Source organism: Seriola lalandi, unplaced genomic scaffold (genome assembly GCF_002814215.2).
Source record: "Seriola lalandi dorsalis isolate HSWRI2012SDOR001 ecotype SW California unplaced genomic scaffold, Sedor1 jcf7180002054464, whole genome shotgun sequence".
NCBI lineage: Eukaryota > Metazoa > Chordata > Actinopteri > Carangiformes > Carangidae > Seriola > Seriola lalandi.
Window position 1 is genome coordinate 1,321,081 of NW_019525017.1, and position 20,597 is coordinate 1,341,677.

Below are 20,597 nucleotides of genomic sequence, written 5' to 3' on the forward strand. Positions count from 1 at the left end.
TTGGGCGGTAATTTATAGATTTTTCTCACATTCCAAAATGCGAAAGTTTCTCCTATTTCGATTCTGCCCCGTAAACTTCATTACCCAGAATTCCAGGGGACGAAATGCGTAGACGTCAAGAGCGTCGTGCTGTCGTTGGCAACGGCGGACGCTGAAGCGGGAAGGATACAACAACGACAGTAAGCACTTGGTGTCAAATCAAGACTGTTGTTTACTTGGTGCCCAAGAGAACTGAAGAAAGTCCTTGCATCTCATCATAATGTGAACCTTTTTTTTTAATAGTTTTAATCACTGTGGAAAGGCGAGGGAGCGTTTTGGTCATTTACCGGTCTGTTTGCTAGCTAACATCTGTGAATTTGTACGACCTGCCTACCTACCTAAGTTGCAGCAAGACTTGGGTGGACTGCACATTTGAGACCTTCACCACCAATGGCCTCCAAAGGTAAAGTGAACTTTAAAGTTTTTAATCAAAGTTGCTAGTTAGTTTGCATACATAAAATAGACCGTGGTAGAGGAGCCGTAACTTAAACAGCACAGCTGTTCTAATGAACTTATTACTGTGAAGTCTCGCTCAATGTTACTGAATCTTGTTTTGTCTTCGCAGGTTGGCAGCATCCTTATGTCAACATATTCAAACATGTCAGAGTTGAAGACTGGAAGAGGTCTGCAAAAGAGGGGGATGTGTCAACATACACGGTAACTTAGTGCTACACACTTTAATGATGTTTAAAGATATACTTCAACTCCAAACTATCTTTTAAATACTTTTATCTGGACTCTTCGTGAAACTCCCACAGGACAAGACACTGAAGTGCTCAGTGTTCCGGATCAGGGGTCCTGTTCCTGCCAACAGCTACATCCTGGTACCCAAAAACAGCAACCAGTCTCTGGGTTTGATAGGGCGCTACTTCTACCTTCTCTTCAGGCCCACCCCTGGCAAATACTTTGTGGTCCACCTGGATGTTGCTGCAGAGGTATTGCACCTGATTGTTTTAGATGATTCTGTGCATGTGTATATGCTATCTAAATTATCTATGCTATCTAAATTGTCTATCTTTTAATAAGTCTCTTTATTCTTGTATTGCCAGTCATGTGACTGGGGTTTATTCTGAACAAGACTAATCCACAGCCACAGCTCTGCTTTATTAGCTGTCTCCCTAATTCTTTGACATTTCAAATTGTTGTTGTTATTTCAATCTAATTGAAATCTGAAGTGGGAGCAAATTCTCTACACATTCTTACATTATACTCCATCATATTATGTGAAAAGATATTCAACTTACTCTCTTTCTGGGACTCTTTGTTCGAATTTCTCTTGATAAATCCAATGATTTTTGCTCAGAATCAATTAGTACTTTAAAGCCTGTCACACTTTATCATGTGATAAGCTCAGACAGTGAAAGATATGTACCATAGATTATGGTATTTTAGAACTGGACAAAAGAAAGTCCCAGCAACTTGGTTAGTTCTGAAATATTCAACCTTTGTCTAAGGTACAGTTATGCGGTGTAAGTCAAGATCTCAATGATTGAAATTGAAATGAAATGGAGGACATTTTCTTTTCCCCCTCTCTCTGTGCTGTAATGTGTAGGAGGGCCAGGTAGTTCGTATCTCCTTTTCCAACATGTTCAAAGAATTCAAGTCCACAGCTACCTGGCTTCAGTTTCCTTTCCTGTGTGGAGCTGCAAAGGATTCAGTCTACGAAAGCACGGCCAAATCTGCAAGACACGGTAAAATACATGTACACACATAAAACCATACTGACTGACACATGAGTAATTGTTCGTATGCATTTTTTATATTAATCATTCTACTGAGAGTCTACTGTACTTTTGTATATAATGTAAATAATCTTTGCATGTCTCTCTAAAAGCTGTATAAATGCTCATGTGCCCCAGGTTTGGTGGGTCCAGCCCCTACTTCAGTGCGGTGGACCTGTCTGATGCTGGATCTGCAGTACACACTCTCTGTCTACCTCAACCGCAGCTACACACACCTCAAGAGCATCAAGCTCTGTGCCAACATGGTAGTGAAAAACATGTTCACCAGTGACCTGTTACTAGATCCAGGTGAGACTCAGTTGAGTGAGTTTGATTTCCTCCCTAAACTATCGTTGTCTTTTTTGTTTTTGATAATGTTATAGATATATATTATACTATATATGCACACTTTTTGTCTATATGTGAATGTCACTGTTGGTTTTCTTCTAGTTTGAGGTAATGAAATGCAAAGGTGTACCAATGCTCTTCCTTAAAGGACATTTGAATATAGAGAAAAAAGAAACCAGTGTTTTTCAGTGTCACAGACTAGAGAAATGTGCTTTCATCATTGGAGCTTTAAAGAGTCCTGTCAATCTTAAATACTTGCTTTTTCAAACCACTGAATTCAAGGGCCAGACATCTGCCATTGTTAAATATGTTGAACATTGAGAACATTTTGAAAGCAGTGAAATGCTATTGTTGGAAAAAATGCTTTCTTCACATAATTTCCATTCAATGTCAGATTCATTCAGAGTTCATCATCAAATTTCTGAATAAAGTAAAGTGCCCACTTTGTGCATTTGTGACAAATGTGCTTTTTTCATCTGCTAGGAGTTTCCTTCAGTGAAGCCAAGCTGATGGGTCTGGCGTCTTCTCAGGGAACACGTCCCATGCCCAGAGACATGTCATTCCCTGCACCCAAGGGGGGCTCCTGGCATGACCTCTATGATTATATCAAGTATGGTTACCACACCAGAGAACAGAAAGTGCATAATGCCAAAATCCACACTGAAAAACCTTTCTGCACAATTAGGATCAGTCTCTTATCTTAGCTGTCTGTTTTACACCAACATCATCAACTATTATACAGGAGGAATCCATGTGGAAAATCATTCAGGAAAATTTAATAAATCATGACATGGCAATGTGAGTGAATTAGAACTGTAAAATATAACATCCAGTGCTCAGGTTGATCTGGATATGTAGCTATAGAAGAGGGATTTTTGCTTTTAATATTACAGACGCTCAACTGGCAGTTACATGACTATTTATTTGACAATTTTATGAATGACTTATTTGCTCAAAACACCGGTTGTAAAAAATGAAGTCAACAGTCAACGTTATTATTGATTTAAGAAAATTACAATTACCTGATCTTTCATAATGTAGTTTAGTGTCATGATGTTTCTTATCTTGTCCTACAGGTTTCCCTCAGAAGGAACAAAGTTACCCTTTGACTCCATTCAGAAAGGCAATCCAAGGCCCGAGGCCAGTAAGTCATGAAATATCACACCGCTCATCATTTTCATCTTATCATATGTTATTTAAAGGTTTTTACTGCCCTTGTGTGATATGCTTTTTATGTCCGACTAGTAATTTTTTTTTTTTTTTTGATTTTCCTTTAAACTTTGTCAAGAAATGTAAAACGTCTGTTGTTCCCACATGCTTGTACAACTAATTCTAATAAATTTTTACTCTGCACACCAGAAAGAAATTATGCTTATCAGTCCTTTCATTCTACTCTTAATGTTGAATTATTTTTTATTATTCATTCATCAAAATAAATTAGAGCCAGTGGAGTGTTTAAATAAAACACTACTACAAGACATGTTATTTATACATTTCTGATACATTGTCTTTTAGCCTGCGCACTTCTAGCTATTCCTGATTAGCTAGAAGTTCCTGACTTTCATTTCTCTGTTTTTCACAGGCTGTTTCTCCAGCCAAGGAAGCCCCATTAGAGAGGAGTCTCGTTGTGTCAGCCTGAGCAAACCAATTCAGGACCGTGTGTCCCTCATCCAGCAGATCACTGCCCCAAAACCAGTAATGCTGATAACCTTTAGTACCTTTTTATTAAGCCCGGCAAATTCAACCAGCTTGATTTTTTTCATTAAATTCAAATAGAGCTTGAGCCTTTTAAGTGAAAATATAGTGTTCTAGGAAGCTGCTATTTTTAATTTTCAGTTTTCTGCTGTTTTCTCAGCTGCCAAGGAATCAACCCCCTGTGGTGACCAACATACCCGAGCTGGGTTTAGTCTCCTCTCACCGAAAGGATGGCTGGCTCTGCCATGATGGTGACCAGCAGCAGCAGGAGTCAGCGTGCTTCAGTCCACACCAGCTCGCATCCAGGCCAACCTGTGATACTGATGGCAGTGGAGTTCATGTGTTTGTGCATCCTGAAGATGCCTTCAGCAGACTTGGGGAGGAAAGTGAAGAAGAGGTGAAGCTTCATATTGACTAAACTGTACATTCAATCAGACTTAAAAGCATAAAAAAAAAACAATCATGTTCAGTAGAATGCAATTTATTAGAAACACTGTTGACCTTGTTATATTCCCAGTTTGTCTGCAGTCCTGCTCTACATCCTGTCCATTTACCATCATCCAAAGCAACCAAACACCAGGTAAGCAGGTGGAGGGTGAAATGAAAATGGCTGCTGAGACATCATTTGGTCAAGAGCTCATTACAAAATCTTTGCATGTGCTTTTTCTGTTCTCGTTATTAGAAGCTGCTTCCAGACCCAATTCTCAGGCTCAATCGAATCATCGGCTTTGGAGGAGCCACTTCAAAATATGTATGTTCATTTAGAGTTAAACCGTCACCAGGCTGGTTTTACATGCATAATGGTTTTCAAGGTCATACAAAATGGATTAATTCAAAAACGGTTATACTGTATTACGCTGTAGGCCCTGTGGACCAAATCAGGAGATGCAGTGGTATATCCATGTCACGCAATTATCGTCTCTATGAAGATATCCTCCAACCACCAGAGATTCTTCATTGGTCACACTGATAAGGTAAATGAGCTGTGATGTGTTGTGATGCCCCCACAACAGAATCTGTTCCAATGTGTAGGAAGGCCCATTTGACTGGCAGCTAAGGTACTTTGATTCACTTAATTCCTGGCTGTCAAATGTGGTTGCATGCACTAAAGAGAGAGAATTTTTTAGTGTATTTATCATAGAAATTTAATTCTTGCCATGTGTTTTCTCTGTAGGTGTCTGCACTAGCTTTTAATGGCAACACGACACTGCTGGCCTCGGCACAAACTGGCAGTCATAGTGTAGTTCGAGTATGGAACTACCACAAAGGAAACTGTCTGGCCATGTTCAGGATTCACGCTCATTCATTATCCTGTCTTAAGTAATCAACTACATACACACATGCACTCACATACACAAAGTACACTGGAGTCTAAGCCTATATTTAGTGCTGTAGGCTCAAACTAATTTTCTCTTTTTTATTGATCTCTTTCCATTTTGAAGCTTCTCGTACAGTGGTGGTATTCTCTGTGGAGTGGGTAAAGACAGCCACAATAAAACAGTAAGTGCCATGAATGCAAATTTTCCGACATGAAAATTCCAGGTCTTATTTTCTAATTGGTGTGTGAAGGTATTTAGCACTGGCTGCGCTCAGAATCTGTAGAGAGAGCCATGGGTATCATTAGATCCAGATGAAAAAAAAAGCTAAGAAATACCTTATATCATTACTTGGACTGACTCATCTAGTTGTAATTTGAAATGCCATGCTAAAAATTTTCCCTCATTAAATTCTATGACTCATCAAAGCTGTGAGCTGACTCTCTCTGTTTGTGGTCCTAACCCTCCTTAGATGGTGGTGGTGTGGAACACTCTGAACGTTAGTAAAGGTGGAGAGGTGGCCATCTTGGCCAAAGCACACACAGATGTGGACATTCACACCATGAAGGTTGCCTTCTTTGATGATACAAGGTACCTTTGTTTCTGTATTTTTTTTTGTCATCTATTTGATTTTTTTTTTTTTTTTAAGCCATGTTTGTACATTTGGGACCATTTTAGTGCATACGTCCTTCCATCTGTTAACTTGGTAAGAGTAAATGTTAATGGAACAGGTCCATCTGCCCCATTTTATCAAATAATATTGATAGCTTTATCCACACATTACACATTCTACATATACTATATCATGATGTTAGAGGTCACTAGTTCTGTAGTTCTGTAATGGTGACTGGATGAGTCATTACACTCTTTTAAGACTCCTGATCAATGATAACTGTTGTGATCAATAACTGAACCAGTATAAATATGAGGAGGAACTAGATTACTGTAGTGAAACAACAATGGAAAACTAGATGTAGTGACTATGACAGGGATTCTACTACCTAAAGCCCTAAGAATGTCATTGTTTATGAAATTAGGACCTTTGAATGCCGCATTAGCATAATATGTTTCAGGGATTGTACTTATGGCAATTTGCCGTGAGTACCAAGGTGGCTGTGTGGTCTGTTGGCAGACCTCCACAGTGCTCAGGGGTCCCTCAGGGCAGATCAGTGGGATCTCTGGTGTTCACAGAATTTATGATCCCTCGAAGGTCTCAGTAGGCTGCAAACTGCCAAATCTCCAGCATCAAGGTTAGGCAGCATACAGCCAGAGCTAGAGTATGCAGGCTTTAAATGCAAGAATAGGATAAACCACTGTTAAAAGGTACTTCTGTGTTTTATATATGGAAAATAAGGAGGAATCCTGTAATGAACCTCCTCATGGAATGTGGAGTTCTGCAAAGCTTGTTAGGTTTGTCAGATTTTGGTCCACTTACATACTCAGCTCCTGTGTCAGTTACTCTAAGGGCAGAAAAATGTTCCTTGATGAGAGAGTGGGAGTGGGAATTGAAAAGTCTGTGACTGCAGGAGCAGAACAGAAATACGTCATATGCCATATGGTGCCATATGTCCCAGTGAATGACACTGCAGGTTAACTTCTGAGCGTGTTGGTTTTAGGATGGTGTCCTGTGGTCGTGACAATATTCGTCTGTGGCGAGTGCGGAATGGCACACTGCGCTCCTGTCCAATAAACCTGGGTGAATACCACTCCCTTGACTTCACCGACGTGGCTTTTGAGGATGGAAACTCCCCCAACAAGCATCTTGATGATCGAACACTGTGAGTGAGCAAACCAGTCCCTGAAACCTATCCTTTACTTAGCATTGGAAGAAGTATGAATCTGATCCAGATACACTGAAAATGTTATTATTAAAAGATTGCTATTTCCCTTCTGTGACTGTCTTCCCATAGATTTGCCAGCAGTCGGAGTGGCCATATCTTTGAAATTGACTACAGCAGAGTTGTTATTAGAAATGTGAGGAGGCTGTTGCCTGCACAGCAGCAGCATGCAGGCCGCAGGGAGAAATTGACTTTTAACACTGGTGGGTCTGAAATCAGAGAGAAAATGTTTGTTATTTAATAGTTTAAAGCAGAGGTTGGGTAGAGGGGAAAACTTTGTAAAGAGCCTAAAGATCCTTTAAGGTGTGTGTGTGTGTGTGTGTGTGTGTGTGTGTGTGTGTGTGTGTGTGTGTGTGTGCGTGTGTGTGCTTGTGTGTGCTTGTGTGTGCTTGTGTGTGCTTGTGTGTGTCCCAGGTCCAGGCATTGCCATCAACAGCATCAGTGTGTCCTCATCGTTCTGTGCCACAGGCTCTGAAGACGGCTTCCTGCGTCTCTGGCCCCTCGATTTTTCAGCTGTCTTCTTGGAGGCTGGTAGGCATAAAATTTACCGGCAGCAAAACTTACCGTAACTGACAGTTCCCACTCCACAGGCGGTGATATAATCACTGGGAAGTGTTTGTCAGATAGCATCTGTTCTGTTTGACAGTGCTTACAAACTTTAATAAATGAAATTATAATAAAGTTAAAAAACCGCTTGCAAACTGGAAGTTAGTAGTCTCATACCATATTTGAATTTTCATCATGTATCACAATTAACAAAGCCCAGAATTATTACATGTCGCTAATTGGAATAAGATTTGCACTGTCTGTTTCACAGGAACAGCTGGTCCACATGATCTTCAGCAATTTCTCTGCCATTTTAGCTTTAGCACAAACATCATTTCATTTGTTTTTCACTACTGCAGAGGGCAGTGATGTTAAAAGCCTTTAAACATATAAAACTGTAAACATACTTTAAGGGTTAATGTTTAAATATTAATGCTGTCTAGTGTGAATTAAGACGACACAATATTGGATTTACTCACTGCTTTCGGCTCTGTCAAAGAACGAACAGACACAAAGGAAACAATATCTGGAGAATAATTCAGACAGATGTCATTCCTTTCCAGAGCATGAGGGACCTGTGAGCCTGGTGTCGGTCTCATCAGATAGCCTTCAGGTGCTGGCAGCCACCTCTACTGGTAATCTGGGTTTCCTTGATGTGAGCAGCCGTGGTTACAACACACTGATGAGGTCGCATACTGACACTGTGCTTGGCTTCAGCGTTGATGGCATCCGTCGGCATCTCACAACAGCCTCCTCCGACGGCACAGTGCGCATTTGGAATATGGATTCCTTACATCAGGTCAGTGAACATCAGGTCGATGTTTCAGGGCTCATTGGAAATCATTTTACTCTTTTTTTCATAATTTCAGAGACATACTTTAAATTTGATATTTGTTAAAACGGCTTCAGGTACACACTCTCTTTTTTGAAAAATTAGACATTGCCATTCTATGTGGCTATTGAAGGAAAGCCCTGCCACCAACTCACCTCATTGCGTTTCCATTGACCTATTTACCGTTGAAGTCATTTTCTGTCTTCTTGTCTCCTGTGTTTAGCTGTACGATTTTGTGTCTGAGGACAGCCCCTGTTCAGTGGCCTTCCATCCCAGTGAGCAGGTCTTCTCTTGTGGCTTCAGCTCTGGCGTCATCAGAGTCTTTGACATCTCCACTGCCAAGCTACTGGCCGAGCACAAGTACGTTGAAACTAACTTGGAAGCACCAACAGTGGCTTTTTTTTGTTTTGTTTTGATACCAGAAGTTTGCATTTGTGCAATTATCATATGCAATAGTAAGATTTGTCAGGTGCATCTAATTACTGGAAAATACAGCTAGATACAATTACTCCCACCTCTGCTGGTTTCAGTGGCCATCTGTACAAAATGGTGGGTTGATTATTATAATTTGACATCTGCTGCTACAGATACACTATACTGGGCCCAAAATACACTATAAAGTGACTAGAATAGTAAGGTGGCATTGATACTAAAAACCCCCATTTTAAATTATAATTTGATGTAGATAACAGGTACACTGACTACACTGTCAAATATGGAATATGGGGAATTCTCATTTGTGTTAATGTACTAAACCTAAACCTTATATACGCCTGTCCCCCCCCGTGAGAGTAATGACTGCTTTTGCATCCTTGTTTCTCTATATGTATGTTTCTGTTTTTGCATGTATTTATTTTATAGTCAGCACAGAGGTGAAGTGGTGGGTCTTGCGTTCTCTCCGGATGGGGAGTTCATGTACAGTGCCGACTCCCAGGGCACTCTTGGAATTTACAACTCCTCTGAGGAAGATTATAATGTGATCAGAGTTTTATGTGAGTATACATGCACAAACACACCTCAGGTTAATTTCAGTGCATCATAAGCTCCACTTATCACCAATGTGAACTCACAGCACAGCATCCAATTTTATTAGCTAGCTATTTCATTACATAGATTTCATGAAATTGACAACCCATATCAGGCAGCCACATTTACCATCAGTGTTGTTAAACTCAACCTGTACTTGATTGACTAGGTAATGTGGTGGCACGAGGCACAGAGCGCGCTCCAGACGCTCTCGCAGTGAGCAGTGACAGCCGCTGTCTGGCTTTTGTTGGTCCATCTGAGTACATAGTCACCATCGCTGACGCACGGTCGCTGGATGAGGTATGTTGCATGTTGTCACCTTTCAGCACCATGCCATTTTTGTTGCATTGCTCAAGTAAAATTAATACTCCCTCCAAGCAAAATGAATTTCTCTTTTGAAGTCACGTTGTTCTTGGTTCTTATGTCTTACTGTATGTTCTTATGTGTCCATTTGATCCATGCCATGTGTGTCCAGTTGCTCCATATAGATGTGAGTATTCTGGACGTAGAAAGCCCCCATCTGGATTCTGCACTGAAGGTCTGCTTTGCTTCGGCCTCCACTCAACACTTGCTGGTTACCACATCTGCTAACAAAATCCTCTGGGTTAGCCCTAAAACAGGCCGTCTGCTCCGACAGGTAACACGACTGATGTTGTGTCTTAAATTATCCAAGATCCAAGATTGAGCATTTACTTCAGAAGAAAGAGGTGGTTAAAAAAAGGTCTCAGTTCTGTAAGTAGAATAATGTGGAAAATAAATCTGTAAATAGAGACGGTAACAAGAGAATAAGAGTGATGATATGTACAGGTTGTCTCAACAGAATTGTTTGATTCTGTGTATATATATATATATATATATATATATATATATATATGGGAATTTGTTTTTATCTTACAGATTTCTAAGGTGCACAAACACCAGTGTTCGTCCTTGGCCGTGAGTGAGGACAATCGATTCCTGCTGACAGCAGGGCACAATGCTGTCAAAGTGTGGGATTATAAAATGCAGCTCGATATTAACTCACAGGTGGTCAACAATTCAATTAAATTTATATTCTTTAGAATAAGTCCTACTACTGACTGAAATATAAGCTACAAACTCTCTACAGATTTATATTTAATAAAGTAAAGTAGTTTTTATGTATTTTACAATTTTGAGTCAAATAAGTATGTAGTTGTTTTATGACAGAACACAGTGCAAAGTGCTCTTACACAGATTTCAGCCAGTCATCTTAAAGCATATAGTTTACAATTTAAACATCTTGTGAAAACAAACTGGAACAGCAAGGATGCAGTGAACGAAAAATCTGAATATTTGCTCAATTAACTGATTACTTTTTTAGTCTTTAAAGAATCAGAAAATAGTGAAAAGTGATTTTGTAGTTTATGTTATGTCAGTAGTAACTGAGGCATGTGTTTATACCAGATGTTCATAGGCCACAGTCAGCCCATCTGCCAGGTGAGCTTCACCCCTGACCAACTGGGTGTCGTCTCAGTGGGAGACGCCATATTCCTTTGGGCCTTTCTGGCACATCCTGTTTACTCTTCGACTGACAGCCGGTAATAATCCGTGTCGCATGTTTGAATCTTGTTATTAATTTGTGTGTTACACTTTTTAAGTCTTATTGGTAAATATCCGATTTGCTTTGTCTTCACTCACAGTTCACCTGTCAGAGTAAGCTCCAGCTCAGCTCCTAAACCAGGTAAATTCACATAGTTACATGAGATATATGAAGAATGTACCTCATACAAATCTTTTGAATAATTAGGAATTATAACTTTATTTTGTTGTTTTCATGTAACAGTTCAACCAGATGCTGAAGTGAGTGGAGTTCAGTTGTCCAATGGGATGCCTCGACAGACAGCGCCACTCCCTTCCTCACCACCTCCACAACTTGACATCAGCACAAACGACCAAGTTGAACAAGGTGATAAGTTCTCTTTTTCGGTTTTAAATTACCAGCTCATCCTTCTACAAAGAGTATGCCTGCCACCCAGTTTTATGATTTACATTAAAAAGTCAGAATAAAGTGTACACATATATATATATATATATATATATATATAAATATATGTATGGAAATGATGGCACTTTAGATGGAGTGTATAGAGTCTACTATATAATCAGATATATGCTCCCAGCTGATTTTCAGCTGAGATCTGGCTAAATACCATCTATCTCCTGTAGCTTTTGCCTCTGTGTCTCTTTGTGATGACACCTCGACCATCCCAACTATTCCAGTCCAAGTCACTGGTTCTGGTCCTTCATCTGACCCCAGACAAGCCACCTCCTTCCTCAAAGTCACAGAGCTGGTCAACACGTCTCCCCTGAATACCAGCCATATTGACACTGGTAAGTGCTCCACTGCATTGCTCAGTAGTGACTGTGAACTTCTTTTTGGCAGGACTGAACTTTCTCTTCTTTTTTAAATTTTTTTTTAATAAATGCTGTCCTATCATTTAGTGGAGTTGAGAGGGAAGAAGCCAGTACGTCCAGATTGCTACAGGCACTTTATCCCACGTTTCAAGACCTCCACTCTTGATCAGGTAAGGAGCACATCTCTATAATGATAAGCCGTAGCCACTGATTGTATAAGTGTGCTTGTTGTCCACTCTTACTGTTTTCCCTAATCCAGGCTGCTGTGGCTCCCCAACCAGGACAAGAGGGCATTAAGCTGAAAGCAGTGATTGGCTACAATGGCAATGGGCGTGGCAACATGGTGTGGAGCCCTGACCAAGGTTCTTATAATATACTGAAAGTAAAAAGTAAAACATAAACTATAAAAACTAAAGGACAATGAAGAAAAAAACTTTTGAACATTTCTGACACAAACTTATGCTTAGTTTGTAAATCAAGAACACTCTAAACCAGTGATGCCCAAACTGGGGAGCGTAGGGCTGAGCTATATTTCAATAAAATTCAATATTTTAGTATTTATAATATCAGCATATTTATAATATCTCCACAGTGGAACAACTGAACAATAGCTAAAAATGGGGAAAAATGTTATTGAAGCACAAATAGGGCTGCAGCTTATGATTATTCATTATTCTCATAATCATTTGATCTGCTAATCAATTACTCAATTAATCATTGTGTTTATCAAATGTCAACAAATAGTGAAAAATGCCCATTATAATTTCCCCCAGGAGGAGGATGTATAATTCCATGCTCTGAAAACGAACTAACGCTAAACTGAATAGTAAAATTCAAATTGAAATCAAAATAGAATAAAAATGAAAACTACAACTATTGTGATTGGTGACTGCGTTTTCTTATCCTGCAATTCATTTTTGTTACAGGTTTATTTGCGTACTCGTGCGGCAGTGTGGTAGTGGTGGAGCACCTTCATACAGGGTGTCAGAGACACTTGCAGGGCCACAGCGAGGAGATCTCTTGTCTTGCAGTCACAAATGATGCACAGGTACCTTTTAATAGTTCTAAGCTTCACAGTTATATTGCAATGAATTAAAACAGTTTCAAATCAGTTTTTTTTTTTTAGACGGTGTGGATGCAGCTGGTGATGTTGCTATAGGTACCAGAATATTAAACTGTTAAGCCAGATCAAAGTAAGACAGCTCACAGTAGTGCGTTGAGGTAATGAACTCCTGCTTTCTGTTCTCTTAGGAAAGCAACTTGACCCAGCACACCCTCACACACTCTGAGTGTGTGCTTGTAATTAGGAGAAATGACTTCATCTTCATGCTGAGAGCTTTTTCAGTCAGTCACAATGTCAGTTTATTCATTTTATTACAGTAGATCCACGTGATGGTCTACCTTGTTAATAATTTGGTCTTTCTGCTATGGAAAAGTGTTTTTATGTATGTTGAAATTTACTACAAAATATTAATTCTGTAGTTTGACATTTTTATTATATGCTCAATTAGTACAATTTTTTTTACTGTATGCACATAACGATGGACTTCCACAAACAAAAACGAATCATTTTTAGCCACTGACCATTGATGTTATAAACTGTAGCTAATTAACATTAATTCTGTGCTATGGTCACACCACAAAAAGGAACTGCAGCTGGATGCTAATTGTACTCAGAAAGCTACTGTCTGCTTCCTAACCCTGGAGTTCTTGTACAGACAGTCTATTTTTTATGTTTAGCATGTGGGCTCAGTTAGATGATGTCATGTGATTGTGACTGTGCCTGTGTTATCTCCTGTCCAGACTGTGACATCAGCAGCTGGCGGCAGTAATGGCAGCAAGAGCCTCATCTGCATTTGGGATGTCCAGAATGGAACTTGTCAGAATACCATCTCCTACCACAGAGGGGTGGTGCAGAGTCTTGCTTTTTCCAGGGATGATCGCTTCTTTCTCTCTGTCGGTAAGTGAAATCTGAATTTGATCGCATCATTCCGTCACTTGACATAATGATTTAATTACAACAAATGTTTCTTCTATGGCCAATGAAATGATTCTGCTACTGACCACTTTTTCTTCAACGCCATGTAGGAGACTTCTCTGATCCAGAAGTGGCCCTGTGGAGCAGCAGGACCTTCCAGCTGCTGTCCAGTGTGAGTGTGTCAGGGCCGATCCATGATGCAGCCTTCAGCCCCTCCGCAGCCAGTCAGCTGGCCTGTGTGGGCAGCCAAGGAGTTTACTTCTGCCTCATCCAAACCCATGGCCTGGATGTAGACCTCAAGGTAAAACTGTGATACCGTCTTCTTAAGTACAATTAGTGTTTGCTTTTGGGTAAATATTCTCTTGTATTTACGTTGGTACATTAGGATTGACCACTCTTTCACCCTTGTAGTACCAGAAGATGAAATCCCCAGCGGAGGTCGGTGATGTGGAGCAGACAGCGCTGTGCTACCACATGGACTCCTTTCTGTTCACTGCCACCAATAGAGGCCATGTCTGCGTCTGGGATGTTAACACACAGCGCTGCTTCATGACCTGGGAAGCTGGCGAGGGAGAGATTGGTACAAATTAACTTTACATTCTGTTCGGATAACAATGTTTTTCAGCTAAATACTGTTAGTAGTTCACACAGAAAAAATAAACAGAATTATTTTCTTCTAGTTGCTTGTATTAAAGTATTGCCTTTTGACTTATATGTATTTTGGTCTTGGGTTTCTACAAATGATAAATGGCCTGATATGGTTTCTTTGTGTAGGAGTGCTGTTGTGTCGAGGGAACCGTCTGTTGACAGGCAGCAACACCCGCTGGTTGCGACTGTGGGAGGTAGAAGCTGTACTGGGCGTGAAGCCTCAGGAAAAGGTCTGCAGTGGGGAAGACAGGTTTGTAGCTCATTCTCTTACGATTCTCCCTGTGTCTCATCCTAGAAGTCGTCTCTCTTTTCTTTTAATTATCTCATGTGATGTATTCACGCATGTCGTCCTGAGTCGGTGTACTGAGAGGAACATTCATTTCAATTTTTATCAGTTTTTGCAAAACGTCCAAAACTTAATAGATAGGTGTGGTATATGTATGATTTTCCTGTGTTCATCCTCTACAGATATTGCACTGTCTTGTAATATATCACAAAGTGAAGAATTGCCTGTATTTTGATATAATAGCTATCATGGGTTACTCTGCATCATGATATTATTGTATTGCTGCGCTGATGATATATAAAATGGATGTTTCTATGTTTAAGGTTCACCTACTCTTGTAGTTAACCACTACAGGCCTCTTAAGAGTGTCTCTAGATGATAATCACAAATTAGCAATGTTGTACTATGGGCAAACTGTGGTGTATAGCAGTTATTTTTAAAGACAGTGTGCTTAAAATATGGGGATTGTCAGTGGCTCTCTTAATCACAAGGCGTGATTATATTGTTAAATTGTGAAATTATGGATAGTTGTGGTCTTGTGCTTGGCCTGACTGATTTTTTTCTTTGCAGTAAGCTTTCTGTCCTGTATTTAAAAAAAAAAAAACACAAAGAGTATGTTCAACAGATTGGTGGAGCCGTTAATGTGTATTGTATGAACCAGACAGAGAATGAGAAAATGTCCTCAAGTGATCATGTCTCCATTCATTCAATGGGCTCATTGTGTTTGGTCAACTGTGTATCCTTCAGTGGGACCAGTGTGGTGCTGGAGCAAGAGATAATGCTGGATGGGACGACGGTCAGTGCAGCATTTGATAACACAATGGATATGGGCATCGTTGGCACCACAGCTGGAACCCTCTGGTACATCAACTGGTCAGATAACAGCAGCATCCGGCTGGTCAGCGGGCACAAGACCAAGGTACCATTGTCAGCTCTGGGAGTTTAAAAAATAACCATATCCAAATCTTGTGTCTCCAGCAGGGGCTGGACTATACAACTTAAACCTTGGAGAAACTAAACACCCCAACAATAGAGTGTAGTACGGATGGGTTAATGGCACACTGACTAATGCATTTCTCATTTAGTGTTGTCAAACAAGTAACTGATAACATTAATAATAGCTGCACCACTATCATCTTTGAATCTACTGAATATGGTGTTTGTTGGGTGATACATGTACTGACTTTATTCCCCTCTTGTTTCCCTAAAAGTTGATGTAGTTTTATTTCATAAAAGGGCAATAATTTCCTCTGACATTGTGGGATTGATTTTCATTTCCAGTGAGTCAGCCCATCCCCACTGCGGGAAACCCTGCTGATGCTCTACAGTGTGGTCGCTGGCACATTTAAATGAAAGAGTGACATCAATAATGTGATTAACATTCTCTTTTCCTGCTAATCTGAAAGTTCAAATGTCTGCACTGAGAATCTGTATTAATGGCCTGTCAAACACATCAAAGGCGATCCCCTGGGAAGGGGAGTTTTTCATATTTGCAGCTGTTCAACAGAAAATTAAGATCATAGAGTGAAGGTAAAGAAAGTGTAGGGAAGCAATTAACAACCCACCAACACAATTAACACCTATTTAATTACATCAGTAAGATAAAAATAGCTCTATCAGATCTTTTAGGGACAGAAAACATTTGGTTATCCAGATGCTTTAATGCTTGAAAACACTGGCTTTCACCACTTTCACTGGCTTCCTACAAGAATCATAGTTCCCCTCAGATCAAATTGTTTTTGCCATTAGGGCTCCTAGACTGTGGAAAGCCCCGCCCGAGGAATAAAGACTCATTCATTATTATTATCAGCTTGTAATTATAGAATCACTTTGGATTTTATTTCTATTCCCAATTTTGACATTTTTATTCTTATTTATTCTGATATTTTCTCTCAATTCAATCAGTGGCATTGTATCCTCCTTAATTGTTTTGTATTTCTTCATTTTATGTCCTTATATTAAATGTTTTAAATACTTGAAATATAAATATATTTCTAATTTTAATAATATTTTTATTTTTAAGTGGCTCAACTTATTTGTAATGGTAAGCAATTCTCTTCCTTTTTTTTTTTATTCATTTACCTGTCAATGGTTTTTCGTGTTATTTGACATTTATTATCATGGCAAGTGTTTCTGATCGTATTTAAATAATTTAGTTGAATTCATTTACATAGCACGGATTGTTGATCTGGGAAAGAGATGAAGCTTTAAAAAAGGTGTAATTCTAAATAAAGCAGGAGAGTGCAGCAACTGCATAAAAAATGCCAAATGAGAAGGATGAAAATTACCTGATGTGACCTCTGGCCTCTGTTTTTCATAAGAGAGGGTTGAGTCACTAATGTTATCATGATGTATGTGATTTTAACTGCACTCACACAGGGGTTTGGTTCTCTTTATGTTTTTCCTGTCCTCCGCTGTCCAGGTGAACGATGTGGTGTTTAGCTCTGATGAGAACCATTTCGCCACCTGCAGTGAGGATGGTAGTGTGAGGGTGTGGTCGGTCCCCAGCAACGAACTGGTGGTACAGTTCCAGGTGCTCAACCAGGTGAGGGGACACTCTTTACAAATATACTAAATGAGTAGATGGGTCAATCTCTATTAGAAACCTCAATGGAACATCTTTCGGTAGATAAGATGGGAAAGTCAGAGAATATAGTTTTCAGTTTTTACAAATTACACAAACATAACAGAATAAATTGTACAACTTGATTCATTTAGTTACTGAATTAATCAATGGTCTCCTGGTGGTTCTACTCCACAGAAAGTTATAATATAATGTTGAAACGAGAATATTCATGCCTTTTAATTTTTCTAAAAAAGCTAAAAAATCATCAGCAATCCCAGAAGTTATAACATTTTTAATTACATATACAGGCATATTTCCTGTGCTCTTTGCTGACAGGTGGTGGGTGGCAAGCTGGCATACTCCAAGTGGGTTCAATCACAGCCACTGTGCACCATAATTGCATATACACTGCTTTTCTCTGTTGCTCAGGCCTGTGGCTGTGTCTGCTGGAGCCCTTCTCCCACTAAGGACAGTGCATGTGTGGCTGCAGGATACAGTGATGGGACCCTGAGGGTCTTCCGGCTTGCCTCCTCAGAGATGGAGATGAAGCTGCATCCCCATCACGTAGCTGTCACTGCCATCCAGTACTCTGCTAATGGTGAGAAAGGAGGACAGTTGAAAAAACTTGAAACTGCTGTTAATTCCAGTATTTAAACAAAATGCCGTAATTATATTTTTTTGCCACCCAACTTCCTTGTCCCGTCTACTTCTTTTAGTGATTATTTAGCTGACTATCGTAATGATCAAACTCTAATAGAACAATGTTTAAATGATCAAAGGATGGGTCAAAGCACAGTTGAGTACTCTAGAGAAGAATTTTCCCTCAAATTCAAAGACTCATGATCAAGTCCATGTTCTGGCAGTAAAGTTTCATGTTATATTAAAGCCGCTGCGTGTCATCCACTTTGTCTCTCTGTTTTTGGCCCCCAACAGGTCACGTGATCCTTTCAGGGAGTAAGAATGGTCTGGTAGCTGTCAGCAGCCCAGTGAATGGAGCAACTATCCGTGTCATCAGGGACCACAAAGGAGCGCCGATCACCACCATCCAGTGTGTGAATGAAGAGGTCAGCTCAGTGAATCAGATGAAGGAGTGGAGCTTTATCAGAGATTAACATGACAGCACAATAGAAACAGTGGGAGAGGTGTTTCTGAAACAGAAATCACTTATCAAACAACCACTTTAGACAACACTCTGAGTACTTAAACTGTTTTGTTTTGACATTATCTTTTCAAATCCACTTCACTTTTCCAATATGCATCACAGAATGTTAGTTATGTGCAGGGTAAGTGCTGTTGAAAGGTTTATCCTCGGCACTCATACAAAGAATTGTCTGACATTTCCTTTTCTTCAGCTCTCCACAGCTACAATTTACACGGTTATCGCTGAAATTCTTCCTTTGATCCTTGTGACATTTTATGACATTTTTTTCATCAGTAAATCTCTGAACGTGTTTTATCTTTTAATCCCCAGTGTAAGAATTTCGGACTGGAAGGAAATGAGTTGTGGTTGGCTGCCAGCTCTGACAGACGCGTCAGTGTGTGGGCTGTCGATTGGTTGAAGGACAAGTGTGATCTGCTAGACTGGCTGACATTTCCTGCTCCGGCCTATTTTGGGGTACCATCTGTATTTTAAGTAATATTACACACTATTGACTAAAAAATGTCACTCCAAATGTTGAGTGCTATTGTATTTCCTTAAGGCTCAAGGATACTCTGTTGCCCTTTTGTGAAGTAAAGACATATTGGTGTATTTTATAAAAGTTAAAATCTGAAGTAAGAGGCTGATACCTAAGCCCACAGCCAGAATTTCTCTATTAAATCAAATAGCCAGTGTGGATTCTTGTTTAAATCTGGTTTCTATGCACTTTTTTCAGGTCTGTTTTGTAGTCTATGCTCAGAATGGCTGGTTAAGACCTGTGAAGGATATTAGTTGAAAATTAATACTTAACATTTGAATGCAATATTTCCCCTTATCTTATTTGACACTAAATGTATGTGCATGTTTTACTTGTTGTTTTGACATTTCCTGGTGTGTTGTTTTAACCTGCTCAGTCCATGTTTGAACATTAGCTATTTTAGCTGTTTTATATGTGTATAAACTGTGTGTGTTGTAGGATGACAACCCACCTCCCAGCCTGGCTGCCTTCTGCCCAGCAGACCCTGGCATGGTGGTCTACAGTGGCTACGGAGTAGAGAAAGAGCTGTCCTTTTACAGCCTTACTAAAAAACAGGTACAGCGTCTCCCCCCGCTTCACTGCTCCATCACAGTATTGGGATTTTTTCCTGTACCTGTATAGAGCAAATTTTGCTGGCAGAATATCCCAAAATATTTGTGTAATATCATCTAATATGTTTGTTTTTTTTTTCCCTACAGATAATAAAAAAGGTTGCCCTGCCCCACTGGGCCACATGCTTTAGCCTCTCCTCTAAGAGTCAGGTCGTAGCTGTGGGATCAAAAGGTAAACTCCAATCTTGTGTTTTTATGATGTATCACCCTAAGGTTGTAGTAAAGAAACACGTAATGTAGGTTTGGAGCATGGGTCTAATGAATTTCTCACTATGTGTCTGATCTCTTATCAGAGCGAGTGCTGAAGTTGATCAAGTCGAGCAGTGGCAGGTTTCAGGACTTCTTGCAGCACAGTGACTCACTGCAGACATGTCACTTCTCTCCCTCTGGGACGCTTCTGTTCACTGTGGCTTATAATGAGATCCTGCTGTGGGAGGTGCGGGGCCTCTGACAGCCTCTGATCTGTGTATGAACCTTAGACCTTGTTTCTTTTCTTTTCACTTGTGCCTAGTTTATATTGTTACTTAATGTAATTTTAATGTTTCATAAATATTTTTTATCAATCAAATATTTTTAGAGAAATAGTTACAACTTGTTGAGAAGCTCTGTACAATTTGATGCATAGGAGTTCATGAAATTAATCATTTTCTTTAATTTGTATGGTTTTAAAATGCCGCCATTTTTATTGATGGGATTGTGTTGCATGTCCAGTAGCTTCTAATGTTTGACTATTTATTTTAAGTCAGGATTTTAATAAAAAAGCAGCATGAACAATTACAATCTGTAATGTGAGATGACTGTAACGATGCTAGGGTTGTACACTCCCACACAAAAGACATTTTCTATTCCACAAGACGGAGGACAACGATGGAGGACAGATACACTGCTCAGAGCATTTTGCATGAAACCTCTTGAGTTTCCATTTTGGACAGTGACAAAATCTCCTTTCTGTCACAAGGACGTCAATTCAAGCTTCCCAATTTAAATTACACTCTAATTACTGGTAGCTCAAGTAATTTAATGCAACATCATTATGTCTGTGGAGGTTGAGAGGATTTAATTTGATACAAAACAAGCTGGAAGTAAAAAAATAAG

The 20,597-nt window shown here is 39.7% G+C and overlaps 1 protein-coding gene across 1 annotated transcript; it reads left to right on the forward strand.

Moving 5' to 3' along the window:
• The first annotated feature begins 162 nt into the window (after positions 1 to 162).
• wdr90 (WD repeat domain 90) lies at positions 163 to 20,282 on the forward strand. Its single transcript, XM_023411173.2, has 43 exons — positions 163 to 442; positions 605 to 696; positions 798 to 974; positions 1,592 to 1,730; positions 1,899 to 2,069; positions 2,592 to 2,718; positions 3,185 to 3,252; positions 3,691 to 3,803; positions 3,964 to 4,200; positions 4,321 to 4,383; positions 4,486 to 4,554; positions 4,667 to 4,777; positions 4,978 to 5,123; positions 5,246 to 5,303; positions 5,592 to 5,710; positions 6,736 to 6,897; positions 7,030 to 7,160; positions 7,372 to 7,488; positions 8,067 to 8,302; positions 8,559 to 8,695; positions 9,197 to 9,327; positions 9,531 to 9,661; positions 9,837 to 9,998; positions 10,259 to 10,387; positions 10,787 to 10,920; positions 11,023 to 11,063; positions 11,166 to 11,288; positions 11,549 to 11,713; positions 11,825 to 11,907; positions 11,997 to 12,099; positions 12,664 to 12,785; positions 13,541 to 13,697; positions 13,826 to 14,016; positions 14,127 to 14,295; positions 14,490 to 14,613; positions 15,397 to 15,568; positions 17,072 to 17,194; positions 17,645 to 17,813; positions 18,149 to 18,279; positions 18,687 to 18,830; positions 19,330 to 19,446; positions 19,590 to 19,674; positions 19,796 to 20,282. The coding sequence occupies exons 1-43, from the start codon at positions 430 to 432 to the stop codon at positions 19,951 to 19,953; spliced, it is 5,550 nt and encodes a 1,849-aa protein (XP_023266941.1). The 5' UTR covers positions 163 to 429; the 3' UTR covers positions 19,954 to 20,282.
• The last annotated feature ends 315 nt before the right edge of the window (positions 20,283 to 20,597 follow it).

Bases quoted from the DNA above. Each gene is read 5' to 3' on its own strand.
- wdr90 (XM_023411173.2), top strand. The intron at 4,384-4,485 runs GTAAGCAGGTGG...TCTCGTTATTAG, and splicing joins CCAAAGCAACCAAACACCAG to AAGCTGCTTCCAGACCCAAT. The intron at 12,100-12,663 runs GTTCTTATAATA...TTTTTGTTACAG, and splicing joins GGTGTGGAGCCCTGACCAAG to GTTTATTTGCGTACTCGTGC.